The sequence below is a fragment of the Ammospiza nelsoni genome, chromosome Z, assembly GCF_027579445.1.
Source record: "Ammospiza nelsoni isolate bAmmNel1 chromosome Z, bAmmNel1.pri, whole genome shotgun sequence".
Lineage (NCBI taxonomy): Eukaryota > Metazoa > Chordata > Aves > Passeriformes > Passerellidae > Ammospiza > Ammospiza nelsoni.
This window is the reverse complement of record NC_080669.1, coordinates 53,082,523-53,104,243: the sequence shown is the minus strand read 5'-3', so window position 1 is coordinate 53,104,243 and position 21,721 is coordinate 53,082,523. Positions and strand designations below refer to the sequence as shown.

The 21,721-nt window shown below is 36.8% G+C and overlaps 1 protein-coding gene across 1 annotated transcript in view; it reads right to left on the bottom strand.

The window, feature by feature from the left end:
- PDE4D (phosphodiesterase 4D) overlaps positions 1-21,721 on the bottom strand; it is a 348,269-nt gene that overhangs the window by 85,860 nt on the left and 240,688 nt on the right. The window contains exon 2 of the mRNA XM_059491975.1: positions 8,283-8,474. Within this exon, the coding sequence (XP_059347958.1) occupies positions 8,283-8,474 (192 nt within the window). The remainder of the gene's footprint in view (positions 1-8,282; positions 8,475-21,721) is intronic.

Genomic DNA, 21,721 nt, shown 5'->3' with positions numbered 1-21,721 from the left:
GTACATAAGAGGATTGTTAAAAAGAGCTACTTGAAACCACAGAAATTAGACCCTGAATGAAGCAGACTCTCATCAACTATTGTCTGAGTGTTTCAGAACACCACAATTTTATGTAACACTGTGCAGTTATGTCCTCCTGATACATCTGTCTAATTCAGCAACACAGCTAGCTCTAATTAGTGAATAAGTATTGCTGTAATATTGGGAGTTCAGTACAGTTAATTTAATCAAGCTTAACCAGATGAAGGAGGATTGGCTCCAAAAAGCCACAGCACCTGAGAAGTCCATTATCCCAGCCAAAAGAATGCTGGTTATAGTAATTCTCCTTGGACTGTCTAACTAAGCAAGTGAGATTTAGAAAGAGAGACTAAAGGGAGAAAAAATTTCCCCAGCATAAATGTCACTAGTGAAAACTTCAGATATAAGTCTTTCCAAAGACCCCAATTGACTTCATAGGGAGCATAAATCAAGTTACTCCACTATGATGTTTATTAAGAAAACAATTCTTGTCTGCCTTACAGAAATCAAATCACGTCAAAAAAAATTTGAATTATTACATTTGGCTAATACACATATGTTATGCACTAAAATACCTGGAGTTTTCTAGATACAACTTGTATTTTATATAAGAAAATACTTTAATTTTTGATGTTGCCTTTTTAGCATCTCATGTCCTGAAGATACACTTGATTAGGCTTGAAAGAAGCCTTTGAATTCTTGAAATCTACCCTGTTGCGGTCCTCAGTGCTAAGTTACCCAAACTGCAATCTTAATTCAAGCTAAACTGCATTAGCACCCAAAGTGAGAACCTCTCTCAAGACTTGGAAAGGCAAAAGGACCACATCTATTACAGACTAAAGAATCTGGAAAGAATCAGTGTTAGTGATTCTAAATCAGTACTTTGAGGTTTAATCCAGGGACTATCAGGTACATACTATCTCACTGATAGTGTACACCTCACTGTGCATTAATAGCTCTCTTTCATAGTGCCTCTACTTTTGACCAGATTTAAAAAATAAAAAGATTTTGCTGGGTGACAAGGGCTATTTTAGGTCTCAGTGATGGTGATCTGAACTGGGACTTACCAAATCCAGAAGCTTCACTCAGAATTGCTGGATGAGCTAGAATCAGAATTGGCTGACTACCTCAAAAAACCCAGGAATTATTACTATATTTTCCCATCCAATATAATGCACTGTAGGAACACGACTAGGCATCTTACATCTACCAAGAAAGTCTCCTAACACTTTTGGAAGAGTTTGAGAACCACCAGGATCTCTTCTGTCAGTCCCAGCTACTTTTCCCAGAAGCTTAAACCTTTTCCAAAGACACTGCACTCACACATCTGACTTGGGTAATTTGCCTGAGGAAATCACATAGGTAGTGATGTAGTGGACCATCACAGTATGATGTGTAGCAGCATGTAGCCAGCATGAAGTGTAGCATAAAAAATCCACAGATAACTCAAGAAATAATTTGTATCATATTGCCCTAGTCATCCACCAAGCTTCAATGCTTTAATCCTGTCATTATACAGCAGACCATTTAGATTACAGGAGAATGGTGGGCAACTAACTGAGCAACTGGCCTCTATTAAGTCTGACAGAATTACTCAGTCCTGAAGGGGAACAGAACATGCTGCAGGTGGTTTTCCTTCTGAAATCAGAAGGTAGTCCGCCTGGGGGTCACTGAGGCAATGGCAAGGGAAAAGAAGCTACAGCAGTGTGGCAAGTTTTTTTGTGTGTTGAAGGAGAGGCTGGATTAAGCCAGAGGAGATAGGACTTCGAATGAGAAAAATGTTGGACTCAATCACAGGAGTCCAGGCCAACTCAGCAGTGCCACTATTGTACTGTTCATACAAACAAAACCATTGTTTAGCTATATCAAAGCTGGAAAACAAACAGGCATCAGAGACTACAGTGTGGTTCTGTTTTCTTCTCAGGTTTGAGAAAATTACAGACTGGGTTTGCCTACATGACTGGAAGCGATCAAGTTAGTGTCACTTAATGAGTTACTATTAGTGAGTTTTGATTGCATTAGCTGACTATATACACAAACTTTTACCTGGTATCAAATTAAAATAAAATGTGTTTATTGTGCCTATAACTGCTTTTAATCATCAGGTATTTGGTTGCTTGCTTGTCCCTGTCCTACAAATTTAAGTGTTTAAAACTGATATGGGTGTGTTACTTCTGAAGAATAAGACTACATGACTTTCCTCGTGGGCCTCCTACAAATGCAGGCTGAAAGATTCCCTCCTTAAAAGAAATAGCAGAGCTGCTGAGAACAAGGCACTCATACAATGCAACCCAGCCTAAGAGAGCTTGCTGCAAGCCAGCCACAGAGGGTTTCGGGGTTTATAAAAACTGGGCCCTTAACTAAATTCAAAGGTCCCTAAATGCATGTAAGAAGAAACAAGCTGACTTCAAGAAAAACAAGAAAAAAACATCAGATTTTCAGACTGTGCACTTTCAGGGATTGAACTCTACAACTAACTGAGCATTAGGGCCATTAAAAGAATTCAGAACATTCAGTTTGTGCCCTGAAGGTTGGAATGACACCTAATGTTCTTCTGGGTTGTGAAATAAATGTGACCTGTGCATGTAGGCAATCACTGAGCCAGAAAAACTGTCCAAAAGAGATCCCTGCAAAACATTCAAGTCCCTTTTTACAAAGCTACCTCTCTTCACACTGCTCCTATCCTTCAGTATTGCTGGCACACAAAATGCACATGTCCACCCTCCCCTCCACTGCTGATCAGCGTTGCAAGCCCAGGGAGCTGTGGTGTTGTGGTGTACTTGAAATCCCAGCTAAGAATTTATTTTGGTACCATATTTTTAAGAACATGCCATTTGTGACTGAAAAGATGTAGGAATTCAGTCTGTCTTGTTTGTAACTTCAATAATAACTTGTTATTTTCCTGCAAACATCCATTGTATCCAGGAAAGGGAAGGAAAAAACCTAAAACATCTAAAGTGTTTAAAGGGGAAATGATGTGTTTAACAACAGAGCTGTTTGGAAAATTGTAAGGTTTTAGCAATCTCTCACACGGAACCAGTCATGATTCTGTATTGACTGAAAGTAAACGAAATAGGTTTGCATTTCATCAACAAAAATTCTCCCCTGAATAAAAAGCAGGTAAATGCTTCTCCATGCAAAAATGCTTTCTTGTTGTTTTCCAAAATAACTAATTTCCTGATCAACAAATAAAGTTAGCACAAAATTATTAATCAACTTTAAGCTAGCTGCATTCTAAGTTGAGTTCTTTGTTTTGAATTCCACCTGTAAAATGTGTCAAACAACCAGAAAGGAAAGCCATCTCTTTTTTTTTCTTTTTTTTTTTTTTTTTGTGTTTATAGCTCAAAAAAATATTGTAAGTGACTTGCAAATGACTTAGATTCATTTAAGCTGCAATCTGGAACTTCATTTAAGGACGTTAAAAAAAAAAGAAAAACACAATGAAGCAAAATATTTGTCTGTTTTTCCTAATGTAATGTAAAAAACGTCTCAAGTGATTGAATGTATTTTTTAAATTAAAGATTGTTTCAAAACACAGTCACACATAGAAAATGCTTCTTTATTACAGCAGGCTGGACTTTGAGGTTTAACTGTTTATTTTCAGCCAGTAATAACCATGAAATAAAAATATCAGAGATTCCTAGAAAAGCATATGATTGAAAGGAATTTCAGCTGCAAATTTTCTGGAGAATAGATAATTATTTCTAATTTTTGAACTGAAGTGCAATTACTCTTCTCAATAAACACATCTTGTCTGCTATCCCAGAATCTTGGATAGCACCTTTCATGAAAAAGGTGTATTTTTTCTTCATAACTTAAGATTCATAATCACAATATTTGATAATAAAACCAGGTCTTGCTGGCTCAGAAAAAAAAAAAAGAAAAAGCTTGCCTTAGAGGACAAGAAAATACATCCTCTGTAACTGTAGCTGTAGGGAAAATGTCCTGGAGAAAACTTCATCCTCTTAATATTTTTTTAATCACAGACAGCAGCAGAGGGATGCTGCTGTCCTCAGAAGTTACTGACAGAGTAGCAGTAGGTTGTTCAGGTCAGGGAATGGGTGTGTGGTGGCCATTTAGCAGATCACCAGACCAGTGACCCTGCAGTTCCCCTCAGTTCCTTGGCTAGGTTCTGCTCCTTTAATGCATGCGAGCAAGTTTCAGTACATATCAGCAAATTTTGTGCAATATTACTAGTTGGAGCTGATGAAGAAAACAATGCTGACCTTCTCTAAAGAAAGCTGTAAAACTCCCCCAGTAGCTGCTTTTTTATGAGTGAGGTTCAGCTGGCCAAGTCCTGAGGAAACCAGGATGTCTGTGCTTGCTGTGCTGTGTTCTGAGAGCTTGTGGAAGTGGGAGAAGAACAGACTTAAATGAGAGGTCAGAAGATGTCTTCTTACACTCAGAAACACAGTGGAGCTTGGACAGACTTTGCTGAGAATGTCTTGGTTCCCTGGTCTAGACTGCTATCCTCTGGTCTGCTTTTTCAGTATCACAGGGGGATTATACATGTTTTTTGCCCTTCAGAGTGACATAAAACATGGGCTGTGATGCAGCACTGGACAGCTTATTGGCTTTTTATTTTCTAGGAACCTATTTTTTTAACCTGATTAGAGACGTGGGTTCTACAACAGAAATTCTCTACTAATTTGATCTCTTCCTCCATTAACCAGGGCAGTGATCCCTTAACAAGAAAGAGTATAAAAAGTGTTATCACTTCAACTTCTTCCTGTATTTGCAAGTTCTAGACAGCCACAGCAGTTCAAAAAAGTCAGCATTAAGCAATCAGACCACCTCAGCAAGACATCCACACAGCTCTCTGCTTCACTAGTGTCTTCAAATATAGGCCGGACAATTTTTCCAATAATGATTTTGTGCATCTTTGATCTAGATACTACTTCCTTTCTCCTCTGCATTGGTGTTGGGAATTGGTTTTTTTGGCTTTTGTTGGTTTGGTGCATTTTTGTTTTGTTTTGTTTTTTGGGTTTTTTTTTTTTGTTTGTTTGTTTGTTTTGCTTGTTTGGTTTTTTTTGTTTGTTTTGTTTTGGTTTGGTTTGGTTTCTTTTTGTTTTCCATTCTTTATTTTCCTTCCCTTTAAACTTGTTTTCCCGTCTTTCATCACAGAGCCTGAACTATAATTCCTGATATTGTCTCACTACCCCTCACTGCCTCATTCAGTTACTTTTTCTCTTGCACATCCTTTTCTCTGCTGGAAATCCCACAGAGAGGCTTCACAACACACCTGTGCTCATCTGCCTTGGACCTTGTATCTTCCTGTCTAAACTATTCACCTCTCCAGTTCACAAACTTTAGCAGCTTTTCCTAATCTCTGTATATAATTTCTATGTCCTGCTTTTATTATTCTCAAAGACCTTGTTATTTCTTCCAAGGGATAATTAAAACAATGTTACTGACTCCCACTGCAATTTATGGGCTTTTCTTTTCTTACACTCAGCTGCTTTTTCTGTGAAATTGTGCCCACATTTGTCCTACTAACTTTCTCTCACCAAAGCAGCCTTGTATTCATCCTGTCTTTATTCTTTTCCATAACTAATTCATGAAAATGTACTTTACATTCTCTGATTTTACAAAACTTTCCACCTGTCCATTCTCTGCCCTTGTTTCTTTACTTTCTATCTCAACTCCCTGAATGAAACTCCATTTGCTTTCTTTGTGACATTCACTATTTTGAGCATAGTGACTCGCATTGTATCTTCTCCTGAGGATAGTATCTGACTGTATTAGTCCCTTGGTTATCATCTTATACTTTGGCTTTTTAGCTTGTTTGTAGCAGAGCCCATCTTTTCATTTTAGGTTTGCAAACAACTGAGCACAAGTTGTTCCCTTCCTTGGTTGGAGCTGCATACATAATAAATAATGACATGATGAATTTAGCACTGCCATCCACTGGCGGTCTTAACATGACATTCCACACCTGACTAAAATTTTGAAGCATTGCTACTGACTGGAAACTATTACTCTAAGTTCAGTATTTCAGAGTAATGGAAATGCCAGAATTCTTTATGTTCTACCCCTTTCAGATACAAGATGTATGCTTTTTCCTTTGTCTTTTTCTTTACAAAGTGAAATATTGAGGCTGATTGAAGAATCAGGGGATCTAGACTAAACTGCTGTGTACAATTAATTGACTTACATTACCTGAATGATGTGTATATTTTGTAATATATATTGCTCATGTTTAAAAAACAAACAATTCTTAGACATGTATATAGATGCAAAAGGGAAATAGGATAATTTGACACTAACCTAAAATTTGGGTACTTCCTCTGTCAACCCTTTCATCTTCCACTTCATTTAGCAAGTGAATTCTGAATCAGAATGGTTTCATTATTTTAATAATGTTCAATGGGTTTTCTTTCCATAAGCACATTCAGTTTATGGTTAAATACATACATAAGGACTTTTGTGACTTTTCTTTTTTATTCCATGCTATTTTATCTTTTTAAACTTTCCCCTCTTTTATTCCATGTCTTTTTTTCACTTAATTTCTATGATACAGCTAAGCTTATTATAATTAGACTTATTGATAAATGATTAATATTCCATGGTGAGAACAACTTGCCTTTTACATTTCCTAATGTGCTCCCCTCCAAAACAGTGGCAGGAATATCTACCTTCTTAGTACAAAGGTTCATCTGTGACAAGAGACTTTGAAAATCTATCAAGATGTGAGGTCAAATAAATTTTATATGTAAATGTGTTTCCAGAAAATTTGAAAAGAAAATAGAGAGTGAAAAAAAGGGGGAAAATGTGTGCTGTTTCAGTAATTATATTGTTTATCCAATTTACTGCCATGTGCTGAAATATTACTCAAAATTCTAGGAAATTAAGTGGATTATGAGTTCAAGGATGGAGCACTAATTGAATCTTTCATTGAAATGACTCATCTAAGCAATGCAGTCAGCTGGATTGTCCTCCTGAATGTAAAAATCTTTACAAATGTTATCCTGGTACAGGTGCCATAATAAAAGCTTGAATGTTCTCCCTTCATAAAAAAGGATATCTCTCAGAAGAAGATTTGCTGGAAAGGGATTATTATTCCCAAGAAAAATGCATTTTTTTATAGCAAAGTAAGTTTTTTTTTTGTTCTAACCCATTTTGTCTCAACAAAAACTGGTTACATTTGGCACAAAGCTTACTGAGTATTTCAATCCACAGATCTTAACTGAGTCATAGACCTTACACTAACCCTCTCTAAAGGCAGGAAATGTTCTTACCTTAAAACTCTACAAAGAAAAAGAGCTATAATTAAGAAAACAACAGTTCTAAAAATTATATAAGCTGAAAAAGAATAGGAGTGTTCATTTATGACTTTAATTAAATATCAGCTCTATTTTCACTAATTTTTATGAAAACTCTTATTCTTTTTTTGTGTGCCTACAGTTATTTTGTGCCTACAGGTAATATCTATTGGTCTTTTCCTCATTAAAAACCAGCATTTACTGTGGTTTTCTGACAAGCCTGATCCTTTATTTTAGATATCTATTTGAACTATAAACACCAAATTGGCCATGCAAATAAGAGCCATTTAGGCAAAGAAAACCCAACCAAGCAAGAAAGAGTTAATAATTTCTCCTACTTAGAAGTGACTAGAAGATGGATCATTTAAATGTTTTTGGCATCTTACTAATAAACAGAGATTTGCATGACTTCCACTACACATGGAACCTGGGGACCACACATACTTGAAAAGCATGGCTTACTACCAGAAAACACACACTTCAAGAATAGTGAGAGAGGACAGAATAAGCTTTAAAAGTTCTTTTGTTAGAAGTTTTTCCTTTAATTAAGATGGTATTTAAAATAATTTTTCTCTCAAATATATTATTTTCTTCCAGCTGATAAATCTTTTGTCTAAAAATTGAAAAGAACGCAGTTGGAAATAAATGTAATCTATTTCTTAAAATCATGAAGAAGCATAAATTGAGTTTGTGTTGTTTCTCTTGAAAATAACTTAAGAGACAGAAAATAGCTCTCCTTACTGCTTTAGTACACCAGTATTGACTATCATTTCTACTCTGTCAAGGCTAATAGAGTGCATAAACATGTCAAGTACACTTTCATGATATCCTTCAAAAAGCTGCAGGAACAAGTATAATCTTCATTAAAGAAATAAACAATTTTCCATTACTTCCCCGCCATTAATGATTACAGTCTGACTTTAAAAAAAAAAATTTCTTGTGGCTGCAAAAAACTTGATTTTGGACAATTTATAGACTAGAAGTATTTCATAAGATACTTACATATCACTGGCAATGGAGGAATTCCTGGACATGGACTTTGGAGACAGATCATAATCACTGTCTGACCGGTAAAGGAAAGACTCCCTACGTTGGCTGTGGACAAAATTTGCCTGAAGAATTAGCCCTGACCCAGGGCTTGTCATGGGGTCCAAGGGACTTCGTCCTGATGATGTACCATTGTCTACATCGAAACTGCAACAAGAAGAGAAAATTGTTTATGTTATTGACCTAAGAATTTTAAAATATAATAAACACCCTTCTGATAAATTATCATAGCTAATTGCTTCTTGATAGTAATGGAGAAACAAAGACCTGGTCATGTCCACTGCTACAAAAAACCACAAGCCATACAAGAGAGAGACTTTAAAATTACTGATCAACAAAAATCCCCCAAGGCCGAAGTAAAAGAATGGCAAAGTCTCATGCTACTAGAAATAGAGAAAGCTTTCTACTTCTCTGCATGTAGAGTATTCACAAGCTCTGTATCAGAGGAAACATGATATTTCACTATTTACTTCTTCAGATGCCAACTCTCCTGAGCTGAACACCAATTATCCTGTCTCCCACTGCTAAGGCAGCTGAGGGCTTTTTCCTTATTGAGTATCCAATCCCAATATTTTGTTACCACAAAAATATTTCAAGTACATACTTTATCTTGTCCCAGTAAAAAAAGTGCTGCGGCGGCATTAAGGCATGGGCGTGTGCTTGAACACACCTGCCTGCAGCATTAGGTTTGCTGTTTTACAAACAGATGGAAGCAGTGAGTCCTTTGTTAATGGCCAAGCAGAAAAACTTCTGTAGCCATTTGTGTCCTTGAACCACACAGCTTAGATTCAGCACTTTTGGTTGTTGTGCTTGGTATGAAGAGTGGTGAAGAGGCTTATCATTCCTAGAGAACATTCTTCTCTAGAGAGGCTGAAGGACGAGGGAAAAGAAAGAAAGAGAAGGAGAGAGTAGATGTTGTTTTACATAGATGGTAATTTTTCTACAAAGGGCTTTGAAAATCAGTGCAAAGACCTTGAACAGGAGTCTGAAAACACTTAAACGCTGGTACAGGGTGGGTGGTGCTGAGAGGATGTGTTCGTAGAAATCCATGCTGCTTGACAGCCCAACAGCTCCATCTGGAACTGTATGGAGGCTTTTTGCAGCATGTGGCTTCAGGTTTGGATGTCTGTGGTATGCAATCTGAGAGGTTACAAATGTGTGCATTAGCAAGACTACCTCTCTAGGCTCATTTGCCATAGTAAATGGGGAAAAAAATAACATTGTTAAAGCATTTATGAATGAGGGATAAATGGAGGATCTTTCCCATAATTTTTCGAACATAGATAAGCATTAGCAGGATATTATGCATTTTTGCATAATGTATTATATGAATACATATATTATGAATAAAGTATTCATTTTGAAAATGGCGTTCATTTAAAGGACGCCCACAGGTTTCCAGTAACAGCTAAGGACAGCAGAAAAGATGCAGTGCAAGTCAGCTGCTGATTAGACTTCAGGCTAGCACAAGTGTCACTGCTGGTGCATGCGACTCTGTACCAGCTTGTTTCACCTCCCAGTGACCTGGGGTTTCAATCAGGCTGCTGCTTCAATCCTTTGCTGAAGTGACAGGATTCCTATGACCCTTTTTTCCTTTCTTAAATGAACTAATCAAAGAAACATATACTGCTTATTTTGACACAGATGCACACTGCCTGGCAGAGGATAGATTTTTGTTTCATTGTTTATTTTTACTTTGCACATACCTAGAACTGCAACCTTACTGCCACATTCAGATTATATTATTTTCTTTGTATTCACCACTTACAATTTGAATGTGGAAAAACAAATGTAGTTGTTTTTTTTTTTTTTTTTTTTTACATAAATGCAGAAAATATTATTTAAAAAGTTCAAGAGAGCACAGTACTTTCATTCCCTTTTCACTGTAGTTTTCAGAACAATTACCTGTCAGTAAATCCAAACGCATACTCTACTTCCCAGGACTGGTTTGATTTGATTATGCCTGTGTCTTAAAATGTCCTGCTGCTTCATGAACCTCAAACTAATAAAGCTTAAACCATGAGACAACAAATTAGAGTTTTGGCACCAGCCTTCTAGGTGATCTTGGACTGTGCAGAGTTCCTCTTTGCCTTTCACTTCCCCTATTTGTTGCATTTTTGTGATGACTGAAATCTGCTCACAAAGAGTACTTGAGAATGTATTGGAGAGATCAAGATACCATGAACACTACAGTGAGAAGTCCTTTGCAGCTTGTAGTGTCATTAGTTCACAACCACATTACCTTTGTTACTAGTATGACTACTATTAATTGTTATCAATCAATATCTTTTTAGCTTGAATTCCTAAATATTGCAGGAGCACAAAACAATCACAATGCTAATGACATGTTTAGCTCATCATATCCAAATTCCCTAACATTAGTATTTTGTTTCCTGAATAACTTTTATGCCCTTTAAACAGCTTCAAGAAAACCCAAACTCCTAATCAATACATAGTCTGTATATTTTGTTTTTCTCTTGAGGGCAGAAGGACAGATAATTCCCACAATTTTAGGTAGAACAGAAGACTGTTCTCAGTAAGACTAATTTCTTCAATGGCAGTATCATTTCAAATATATATGAACTTGCCTGGGAACTTTAAAATAAAAGTTAAAGGCTGGATATAAATAAATGAAGATTAATGTAAGTCCCTCTCACAGAATGAAAATTTTCAACTGAATCAAAAGTATTCAGTTGGATTAAACAAATATGCTTTTATGTGCAGTTTTCTTTTATTTTCTTCATTGCCCTTTTGTGGACATCACTTGAATATTATATTACCAGTTATTTCTTCCAGTCAGAAACTAAGGCAGGCCTCTATAAATGATTTCACTGTCAGATTGTAACATAATCAAGTTTTAAAATTTAGAAGTCTGTTAGGTAGAACTGCAGTTTCACCCGGGAGAGGTCCTTTGGTTTGCATCAGACACTGTGTGATGCATCAGGCACTGTGTCTTGTGCAAGACGCTGCTGTTGCAACAGAGATTTCATCCTGTTGTACTGCAGGGAGACCACTAGATGGGTGTAAAAAGTAAAAAACAGGATCCAAATAGATCAGCTGGATTTGCCTCGTGCTGTTCCAAGACAACGTCTTTTCTGAAAATATGTATCAAGAAAAATAGTGTTCAGCTCTACATCCAAAGGAAACTGTGAATTGAGAACTTTTTTTTTTCAGAAACCCATGTTTATATTAAAAAGTTTTTGAAATGTTATAGTATAGTATAGTAGTTAAGTGTCTTATTTAGATCTTTCTGAGATATTTGCCAACATTTTCAGATACGAAAGCTTGTAGAATTCTAAATCAAAATAAGAGTTATTACAATGAAAATCATATAAATTGTTTCTATGTTTATCACATGTCTTATTTTTAAGAAACTGTACTTCTGACTTCAAAAGAAGAGAGAATCAGAATGGGGAATTGAAAACTTCCTCACCAGTTTTTTGCTCTTTGTTGTTGCATACACTGAAAGAATCAGAAGTTTAAGACACAAAATAGGACAGGCTCTTTAACTTGCCTAAACAGAAATAGCTAAAAGTCAGTTGCGCTTACTTCCTACTTATCTTTTCACACTCAGTAAGTTTTAAGCCACAGCAAGAATATGCTCTGAATTAGAAAGAATACAGTAACAGAACAACATCTTCATGGAAGTTGTTACTAAAGAGGACAGGAATTCTTTTGCTTTCATTTCGCAGGTAGTAAGCGGCAAATTAAAGACAGAATTTTACACCATTGCTCTGCAGCCAGCTCTGGGCACTTTGCATAATGCATGCAAACTGAAACTGCCTTTGGTGACAGGCATTTGGCACAGACATCACAGAATTTTATACGTTCAAAAAGCTTTACTGCAACTCTGGAGATGCCAAAGCCCTGAAAAGTCAAGGATAATTCAGCAACTTTTGTGTCTGCATTTTGACAAAATGTTTTAAGGCATTAGTGGATAGTGTTTATCTTTAGACCCTGCCTTATTCAGTGTTCAGTGTTGACAAACTTGACATGAGAAAAAATTCAAAGTTTTTTCCTTGTTTGGCTATTCATCTTGTTTGCACTTCTTGCCCGGTTTCTGTCATCCATGCTCTGTACTAAGATGGGGAAAAAACTGAGTGATTTGTAAACATTCATGGCTGATCTTCTTGTGCTCCTAACACAACAAGTACAAATAAACCCACAAGCAAACTTTAGGAAGATTATTAGAGGTTTGCTTCAGACAATAATAGGACTCTGTGGCAAGAACAAGAGAGGTTCTGGGTCCTGATCCTGAATCTTAGCTACACTTCTTCATTGTTAATGACTGCGCAGCTTCTTTGTATATTGAAAGAAATTGTGGACTTCCTTTTGAGTTCCTAAAAAATGGTTTCCTACTCTCTGCCATGCCGCTAAAAGAAAAAATGTGGAGGCCTGTATATAAAATACATATTTTAGTTACATAAGCAATAATGGCGTCATAATCACTATACCCAAGAGTTTGTAATTAAGGCTGAATAGAAAATCTTAGTGTTGGTTTTTCTTAGTACTGAGAATTTAGCACTAATGCTGCAGCATTTTTTGGTGGGGGGGAAGGGCGGTATTTTCTTTAATTTTTGTATATTTTTTTATTTTAAGAGAAATACGCAATAGTAGGAGAGAGGAGGAAATAAATTTCACCCTAAAATGAAGACTTTACTAGGCTTTTTAAGAATGCATATTGTTCTCCTGCTATTCCCCTTTAAGTGTCTTCACACTTTCATCTTGGAAACTACAGGGAGGGAGAGCCAAATTAATTGAACCTCTTGGGGACATCTTATCTTTTAAAGCCATCTTTAGCATGGCTTTACAGAGGGACAGGCAAGTTCTAGAGGAGCAATTTTTTTCCCCCATCAAAGGAGTCCATTGTCCTAGTGTCAAGCAGTCTCTCCAGCCATCTGTGCTATGACCTACATACATATCTCAATGTCCTCACTTCCAAGAAGTCGTGTCCTGTTTTTTCACCTGGTAGCACAATCTAAATATTGCACAAAATAGGTGCATTTGGCGTAGCAGCTGTAATTCACTGAAATTATCAGAGAAGACCTGCCCTGCAGCAACTCCCTTTGAGCAGGATCTAATTCAGAGCAAAAGCAAGGTAATAAAACTATAAGGTTCCAAGGAAAGGGTAAACTATTTATTGTTTGCTCTGCAGGACAGGAGCCCATCTATGAGGAAGGAGGCCTTAGCAACTGGAGAAAGGGAAGGAATGGATGCTGCCTTCAAAAGCAGAATCTGAATCTATTTCTTTGATTGCTTCAGATTTAAATAAGCACTGGGTCACCACAGCTGATGGAATGCACCATGAATATGGAGAAAGGCCAGAGTATGCCTGTATCTTAGATTACTTGGTAGGTCTTTGTGATTTCACTTGAGCCTTTTTATTGCTCACTAATAAACTAAGCATTAAATTGTGACTACAGCTGACTTGGGTGTCCCTTTTCTTTTGTCAGGCATAGTTCCCCTCAAGTGAGAGATGAAACTTTAGAAATTTCTTTATCGCAAAGAAATAATTGCCACTAGTCTGCTCCTGCCACAGACTCCCAGAAGATTTTAGATGTTGAGTAGGCTAACCTGCAGCATCAGAAAAAAAATCAAGTAAAAACCAAGTAAAACTAAATCAGTAGATTTATATAATTGAATACTAGGCTAATTATTTGTTTGGGACCTTTCAAAATGTATCCTTTCTGACAGTGTCTACCCTGTGATGAAGAAGAGTCCACATCTGGTTATCTCCTTCCTTTCTGTCTTTTCCCCCCAAGACAAGTTTAAAAAAAAAAAACCAGACCAAAAAACCAAAAACAACCAGTAACAACCAAAAAACAACCAAAAACCCTCAGTAAAATGAGAGAAGAAAAAGAAAAAAATTTGTATTGATATTTTAGAAGGAATATAATATCTACTCTCTACATTTGAAGAAAAAAGTGTTTATATTTGAATTTATATGTTTATTTGCTTTGTAGCAAGATTAAGACAATTTTTTGCTTTCCATTACTTAAAATATTTCCAGTCAATTGTGACCAAATGATATTAGAAGGAACATATGATCTAAATCTGAATTTTCATGTACCACTCTAGAATTCAAGCCAACTATCTGGTTGTGGCATTGGGTTTCCAGTCCAGCGGTTCAGAAAGCAAGCCCTGTGATTAACTCCATATTTAGAAGTGATGTGGGTAGATTTTCCTGTATCAAAGTTCCAAAGCAAAAGAATAAAACATGGCATTTTATGATTTTTTTTTTTTTAGCAGTAGAACTTGGCTTTTTCTCTTGACATAGCTGTTTTTAGAAACATTTGAGTGTACAAGGCTATTAGGCCCAAAATTGGGCCCAAAATTATAAGACAGAGCTAAAAGCCCAGGAAACAGACAAATGTGTAGGACAAAAGATGTGTAGGATAAAAAAAAAAATGAAGCAGACTGGTTTGTAAGAAGTAGTCAACTCAAAACATGTTAACAAAGGAACTCTGACTATCTATCTTCTGTGTTATATTTTTCTAGCAAGTATCTCAGGAAATCTAATCTCTCAAAACAAACTGCTTCATGTTTTGTTATGAAGTTTCCAAGCAAGGAGTTTCCTGTGAAGACTATTCAATTTCTTTGGTACTTTAGCTTTGAATTGTTTCCTGGTACTCAACTGAAGATGTGCTTTCCACAATGTCACCTCATCATTCCTAATTATACCTCAATGGCCTATCCATTTGGCATGAAACTCTTTTTTAAGACACCTATTACATCAACTTGAGTGTTGTGCTCAGCTGTACTGGGATTCCCTTTGTTACTCCTTTTATTTTTTCCTCAGAGAGAATATCATCCCTTACCTGGCAAGTTTCATTCTCTGAACTTGGTATTGAGAGTGAATTTCTTTCTACTAATGTGATGCTCAAATTGAATGCCAGATTCCAGATCCTATCACATGGATTTGATGTTTTGATGTTTTGATGTTTCTTTGAAACTGAAATAGTTGTCTTATTTTAGTATAACAATAATTCAAACAAGAACCACAAGAGAAATGAAATGAAAAATAACTTCCAAGAAATGTGGTAATCTGTTCATGCTTTTACTAGACATAAGTCACTTTATATGGTTCTTCTGATCTAACAGACCTAAGGGGATTAATATTTCTACTTTTAGATTAAAAAAAGCCACCAAGCCTCTATTTTTATGCTTCTGCTAAAATCTGTGGCAGCTTGAGATCTGAATGAGAAAATCTGCAGAAAATGTTGAAGAATTAGAAGTATTTTGGGCAATCTGAGAAAAAGAATGTTGCAAAACAGAACCACTTGATCCAGACATGAGAAAGACTAGGCAGCAAGCCCTGGAGTGCTCCAAGTACCCCACAAGCCTGCTGGCCCCTGCCACCCCCATATGCCATTGCTGCACATACACTTCAACTGCATTTCTAGGATTGCAGTCTCAGCTGCACTGATGGTTCTCCATTCTATTACTGTCATTATTTGATTGCACTCTATCTGTCAGCATTCACTTAAGTCATTAAGTGGGTTTATGATTCTATGTTCCCCAGGGATGGGGAATCCATAACTTTCCTGGGCAACCTGTTCCAGTGCCTCACCACCCTCACAGAAAAGACTTTTTTCCTAATATCTAATCCAAACGTACTTTCTTTCACTTTGAAGCCATCCCCCCTTGTCCGGTGAATTCATATACTCTTATGAATGGTCTCTCTCCATCCTTCCAGTAAATTCACTTTGGGTACTTGAAGACTGCAATTAGGTCACCCCAAAGCCCTCTCTTTTCTGTACATATTTAACTCTCTTAGTATTTCCTCATAGGAGAGGTGGTCTATCCCTCTGATCATCTTTGTGGTTCCCTCTGGATCCGTTCCAGCAGATCCATGTGTCCTTCCTGTGCTGTGCCCCCAGAGCTGACGCAGCCCTGCAGGTGGGGTCTCAGCAGAGCAGAGCAGAGGGGCAGAATCCCCTCCCTGCCATGACCCAAGTCCAGCACCTTGTACTTGGTCTCACTAAATTTCAAAAGACTCCCATGCACCCACTTCTCCAGCCTGTTTAGGTTCCTCTGGATGGCATCAATACTGAACTATCTTCAGATCTTTTTTTAAAAAATCACTTTACCTAGTTTATTCAAGTTCAAGAAAATTTGTTTTTCTTTCTGGAGTGAGTTTTGATCCAAATATACCAACTTCTTTTTCTGCATCACTACTTTCTGGGCAGAATTTGTGGGACACAAAACCAACTTGCACTGAGTTGACCATATGGCATGAATTTACTGTAATACACAGTGCCATTTATTTTCTCTTATTTTAAATGTAGTAGAATAAAATTTCTAAGCATATAAAAATGCTTATTTATCAATTAATAAAAATATGCAAACCGTCCACCAAGAATGTTTCTTAATGCTAGTTAAAATGCAGTTTGCCTAAGATATTAGCAGAACATGGTTGAGAATCAAACTTGTGCCAGAGATGGAAAATCCAATACACTGAAAGAGTTCAGCCTCCTCTTTCTGTGAATCCAATCAAATGCCATTATCAAAAGTGATTAAATTGCTTTTATATTCTTTATGAGTTACTGCAAATGCAAATGCAGGAAAACAGGCAGTTTTTCAGACCTATAATATTTAAATCAATACCCTACAGTGCTGATGAAAACACAGAGTCCATATAATGGGTAAAAATATTCCAAGGGATGACACTAATACGCATTGTGAAGTTTCCCAGCAAACCATGTCTTTCTGAAACATTATCATATACAGCCCCAATGGTGATGAAGGCCATGTCACAGAAGATATGGTTACACCTACCCTGTGACTAGTGACAAAGATCTTATGCAAGGAGTACCTGTGACAGAGGTGGCAGGACTAAGCATTCATGGTTGCTTCATGCTATTTTCCCATACCAGAAAATACAGCAGAGAATGATAGAAACATAGACTGGTTTGGTCTGGAAGTGACCAAAAAATGATCTTGTTTCAGCCCACCTGCCATGAGCAGGAATACAGCTTCCACCAGAGCAGGTTTTTTAGATCTCCATCCAGCCTGGCCTTGAACACTTTCAGGGATGGGGCATTTTCTGGGCAACCTGTTACAGAGGTTCACCATACTCAAAATGAGGAGTTTCTTTCTAACATTTAATCTAAACTTATCCTTCTTCATCTCCAAGCCATTACCTTGTCTCTTGTCACTACATTCTCTCAGAAATTGGCTCTCCTGAGTGTTCTTGTAGGCCCCCTTCAGGTACCGGAAGGTGTTCTAATGACTCCCTGGTGTTCTAAGTCTCCCTTCTCTTCTCCAGGCTGAACAAGCTCAGCTCTCTCAGCCCATCCCCCTAGAAGTGGTGCTCCAGCCCTCTGATCTTTGCAGCCTTCTCTGGACTCATTCAAATAGGCCCAGCTTTGTCTTAGAAGAGATCCAGTGAGCCAGGAGGTGTGACCATTATGACAACAGGACCTGCAATCCTCAGCATCACTTAGTTCATAATTTTTAAATCTTTGCACAATTGACCTTAAGCAACATTTTCTTCAAAAATTGTGCATTGAGGAAAATGGTTAAGGGCTGTAGACAGAAAGGTCTCCAAAGAGAAGAAGCTCTAAAGCCCAAATGATAGGGACCTTGCACATAGAAGACTATTTACTTCACCATTACAATGTGCCCACATAAATATCAACATGAAATCAAGGCCAGCTTCAGAGGAGGGTGGACAGGAGACAGGTAGATAAGAAATTGCAGTTATTTCTTTAGGTATTGTTCTAGATTGACCACGACAATGAAAGTTCTGGGTAAAGGACACATCATTATATTTGACAGGAAACAATTTTTTTTCTCACACCATTGTAGCATTCCTGTCATTGCAATAAATAATTGCTGGGAATTAATCACAAAAAAATTCTATTTCCACAAGAATTTGTGTTGGGATATGTTAACAGTAATTATCATTAAAGGCAAACCATGCATTTTGTGAAGGGTGAAAGCTCAAGGTACTAAGACCTTCAGAGTTATACAATTTTTATACTTTGGTTTAACAAAATTGTTTCATCCTTTCCAATTCAGTTCATTTCAGTTCTTTAAGTTTTGGGTATAGGATTTTTGTCTCTTCCCCTTCCCTAGACTTCTACTAAAAGCATTAAGTAGTATGTTATTATGTAGTGTTATGAGCTCTGGAAGTTCTTTGCCACATCCAAACAACCTTTAAAGGGTAACAAGTTCAGGAGCTAACCTTAGAAGATTGCGGAGATTAATTATCTTGGGCGTACACACTTACACTTCTGTTAGACCCTGAGCACATTCACTGAGTGCATGTAATGTCAAAGATAATTCATGTCAATAGTCCAAAGCAAATTATAATCTACAATAATGAATCATTTGGGTCTCCCGTTTTCCTGATCTTTAGGACATTATTTTAATGTTAAATGTATTATTACAATGCCTAATAGCATTACCTAGGAGGGCTGACTGGTGTTCCACAGCATAGGACTGTGTTTTCTTGTTGCTAAATTACTAAATTCTGTGCTGCAATTTTCTTTTCAAATTTTTTAAGAGGGAAAGAGGGTCAACTATTGATAGAAGGTGACAAAGAAAATAACACTTTTTCATATTTAAGACATTTTGGGAACTGTTTTGACTCCTATTTTGTTGTACAAAGTAGGATTTAGCCAAGTGTCTGCAAAATGTTGTAGTTTTTTTCTGATTCTGTGGACCTTTTCAAAATTGCAAAAAGTTATAAGTATAGGCTAAGCTTAAGTTTGTCACATCATGTATCAGCATAATTGAAAAAGTCTGAAGTGTTTTTTAAAAATCTCCTGTTTTGCCCAGAGTCTCAGAGGACTCTGAGGAAGAAGCTCCTGTGGGGGCGTTTTTGTGTCTTTCACCACAGAAGATCGGTACTGATCAAAGGGCTACAGAGAAGTAAGAGTGATCTTATTATCAGGAACTGGAAACAATTACTCAAGCTGCAAAGCTCCTGATAACGAACCAGTCACTTACACCAAGTGACTGGTTTATCATGCATCACTAGTTAAGTATTTTTTCCTTCTTCAGGTACCCATATGCTTAAGCCATCAAGACTCACAAACACAGACTAACTCAGAACCTACTGCTCAGGATGGATCAAAGGTCCATCAGATCCACTGCTCTCTCTCTGGGAGTGCTGAAAGTGAATGCCAATGGAAAAAGGCAAGAAGAAGCAAGTAGAAGTGCTACGTCTCCTTTGTAACCCAGTCCCTCATCATCTGCTCACTGTTTCATTGAAAAATGCTCCGAATACGAGAGTCATTACATGCCATGGAGATAAAAAAAACAATGTCCTGGACAACGCATTTTGAATGTTTGAGTTAGGTAATACTTTCTCTTTGGTATATCTATTAAGTAAGGATGATACAATTCCTTCTATCACAAGGGTGAAATGAAAATTAATTTAATCACCTGTGAGAAGCAGTAAAGTGTCATATGGTGAGCAGCACAGAAAAGCTAATGGAAGCACTAGAGCTGCTTTTACAACACATATGAACAGCAGATTGTCAATAAAGCATGTGACCATATAATAAAGAAGCAAGAAAAAAACATTGAATATCTCATAACTGATTTGCATTTGTTTTGAGTTCTCAGTGAAGTAAAAATAATAAAGAACCACATAGGTAAAGTATAAGATTATTTATGCACAGGACTAAACCAAAGTTTGAAAGTCAAATGCAATCTTGGCTTTTGTGCTTGACTTTTCAGTCATAATAACATCTATATCAGTTTATTGTATTTACATTTGAGCACATGTTGAAGACCCCTGCATTTACTACTGCTTATCTCCAGTTTTCTATTTCAGCCTGCTGTAGCACTACCAACAGCTGTTAACGGCAGACTATCAGAAATCTGACTTCAAATGCAGCGTTGCAGGTTTGCCTTCTAAAAATTAGTGCATAGATGAAGAACACATTCCATTTTGGTTATAATGCACGTTTGATTAACTTCATCTTCTGCTCATCCTCGAGATCATTGGAACACTTCATTCACAATCTCATTTTCATCAACTACCATTGTAATATAAGCATGTTCTTCTCACAATCTCTTGTGCTCCTATATTGTCTGTTTCTACCAGTCACTGTAAGATCATTTATTGAACAGCATAATGACTGTTGGATTCTGAAAGCAAATGTGACAAAGCAAAACCTACAGAGCTATTTACTGTAATTTACTGCTTTATGTATTAATAAAAGTAAGAAAATATTATGAGGTGTAACTTTACTCTGTATGTTATACAACATGCATTTGTTAGAATATCTAAATGAACAAAAGTCTAAAAATGCTCAAGGACTATTAAAAAATTGACTAGAAATGAGGAAAAAACCCTCAAAAATGGGTTACTACGGTCTTCAGATGCCACACACAGTGCTAAGCTAAGCATCTCTCATCAAAGAAATGAGTCTTTCTTGGTAAAGGAATGTAGTAACCGAAATGCCAGTTTACATTGCTTGTAGCAAGGCATTCTTTTTCAGTATTAAATAAACTTACAAACAGATTATATGTAGTTAATTGAAAGAGTAGATGAAGAATATTTTTTTAAATAAATGTGAGTGACCTGGCAAGCCAGAGCTGTTAAAAATCACTGTGTATTGCAAAACAAATTCTTCTGTGAAATTCTTCTCAAAGAGCAAGACCAAATGATTCTATTAAAATTTAAAACAGCCTAGTGCAATGCAGAAATATGTATCTGTAGATTTATCAAGGCCAGGTAAAAATTTCTCATCATTTACAAAGTTATCTGTAAGAACAAAACAATTCCATAGCATAAGTTTCGTGCTCCAATTTGCACTATAAATTTGGGAGGGGAGATGATTGCTTTTGACTGGTTTTGTCCATCAACCTCTTCTCTGCTGTAACAACTCATATGCCGCATTCCTCCACTGGGCAAAATGCGTTGTCTTTTCTCATCCTTTCCACAAGTCCTTCCCTGAACTCCTAAAGAATGCATGTTTAAACTAACAAAATCATTCAAAAGTCTGGACAAATCATAACAACTGAACTATAGAGTTTCTTAGGACAAAATGTAAACGTGACATATGTTTACAAATAGAAAAAAAAAAAATCAAAAGCATGAGGGCATTTTTTGTATAATGAAATTTCCTGTTACCAGGAGAAATTGTGCATGATTTACTTGACTCAGTGCAAAAAAGAGTTGTCAGGCAACTAGATTCCAAAAGCCTATTTTGTTGATCCTGATGTCATTACTAAAACTGGGATAGGAGACAGCATAATTGCTGGCGCCAAGGAGATGATTATATCACTCAGGAAACATTACAAAATGCACAATCCAAGAGAGCAAGGAGAAAGTCCGCTATCTATCATCAGTCCCTACAGATGAAAAAATGTCAGCGTAACATTGCTGCTTTTGGAACAACTTCTTCAACTACTCTGCCCTGACATCTTGCTGT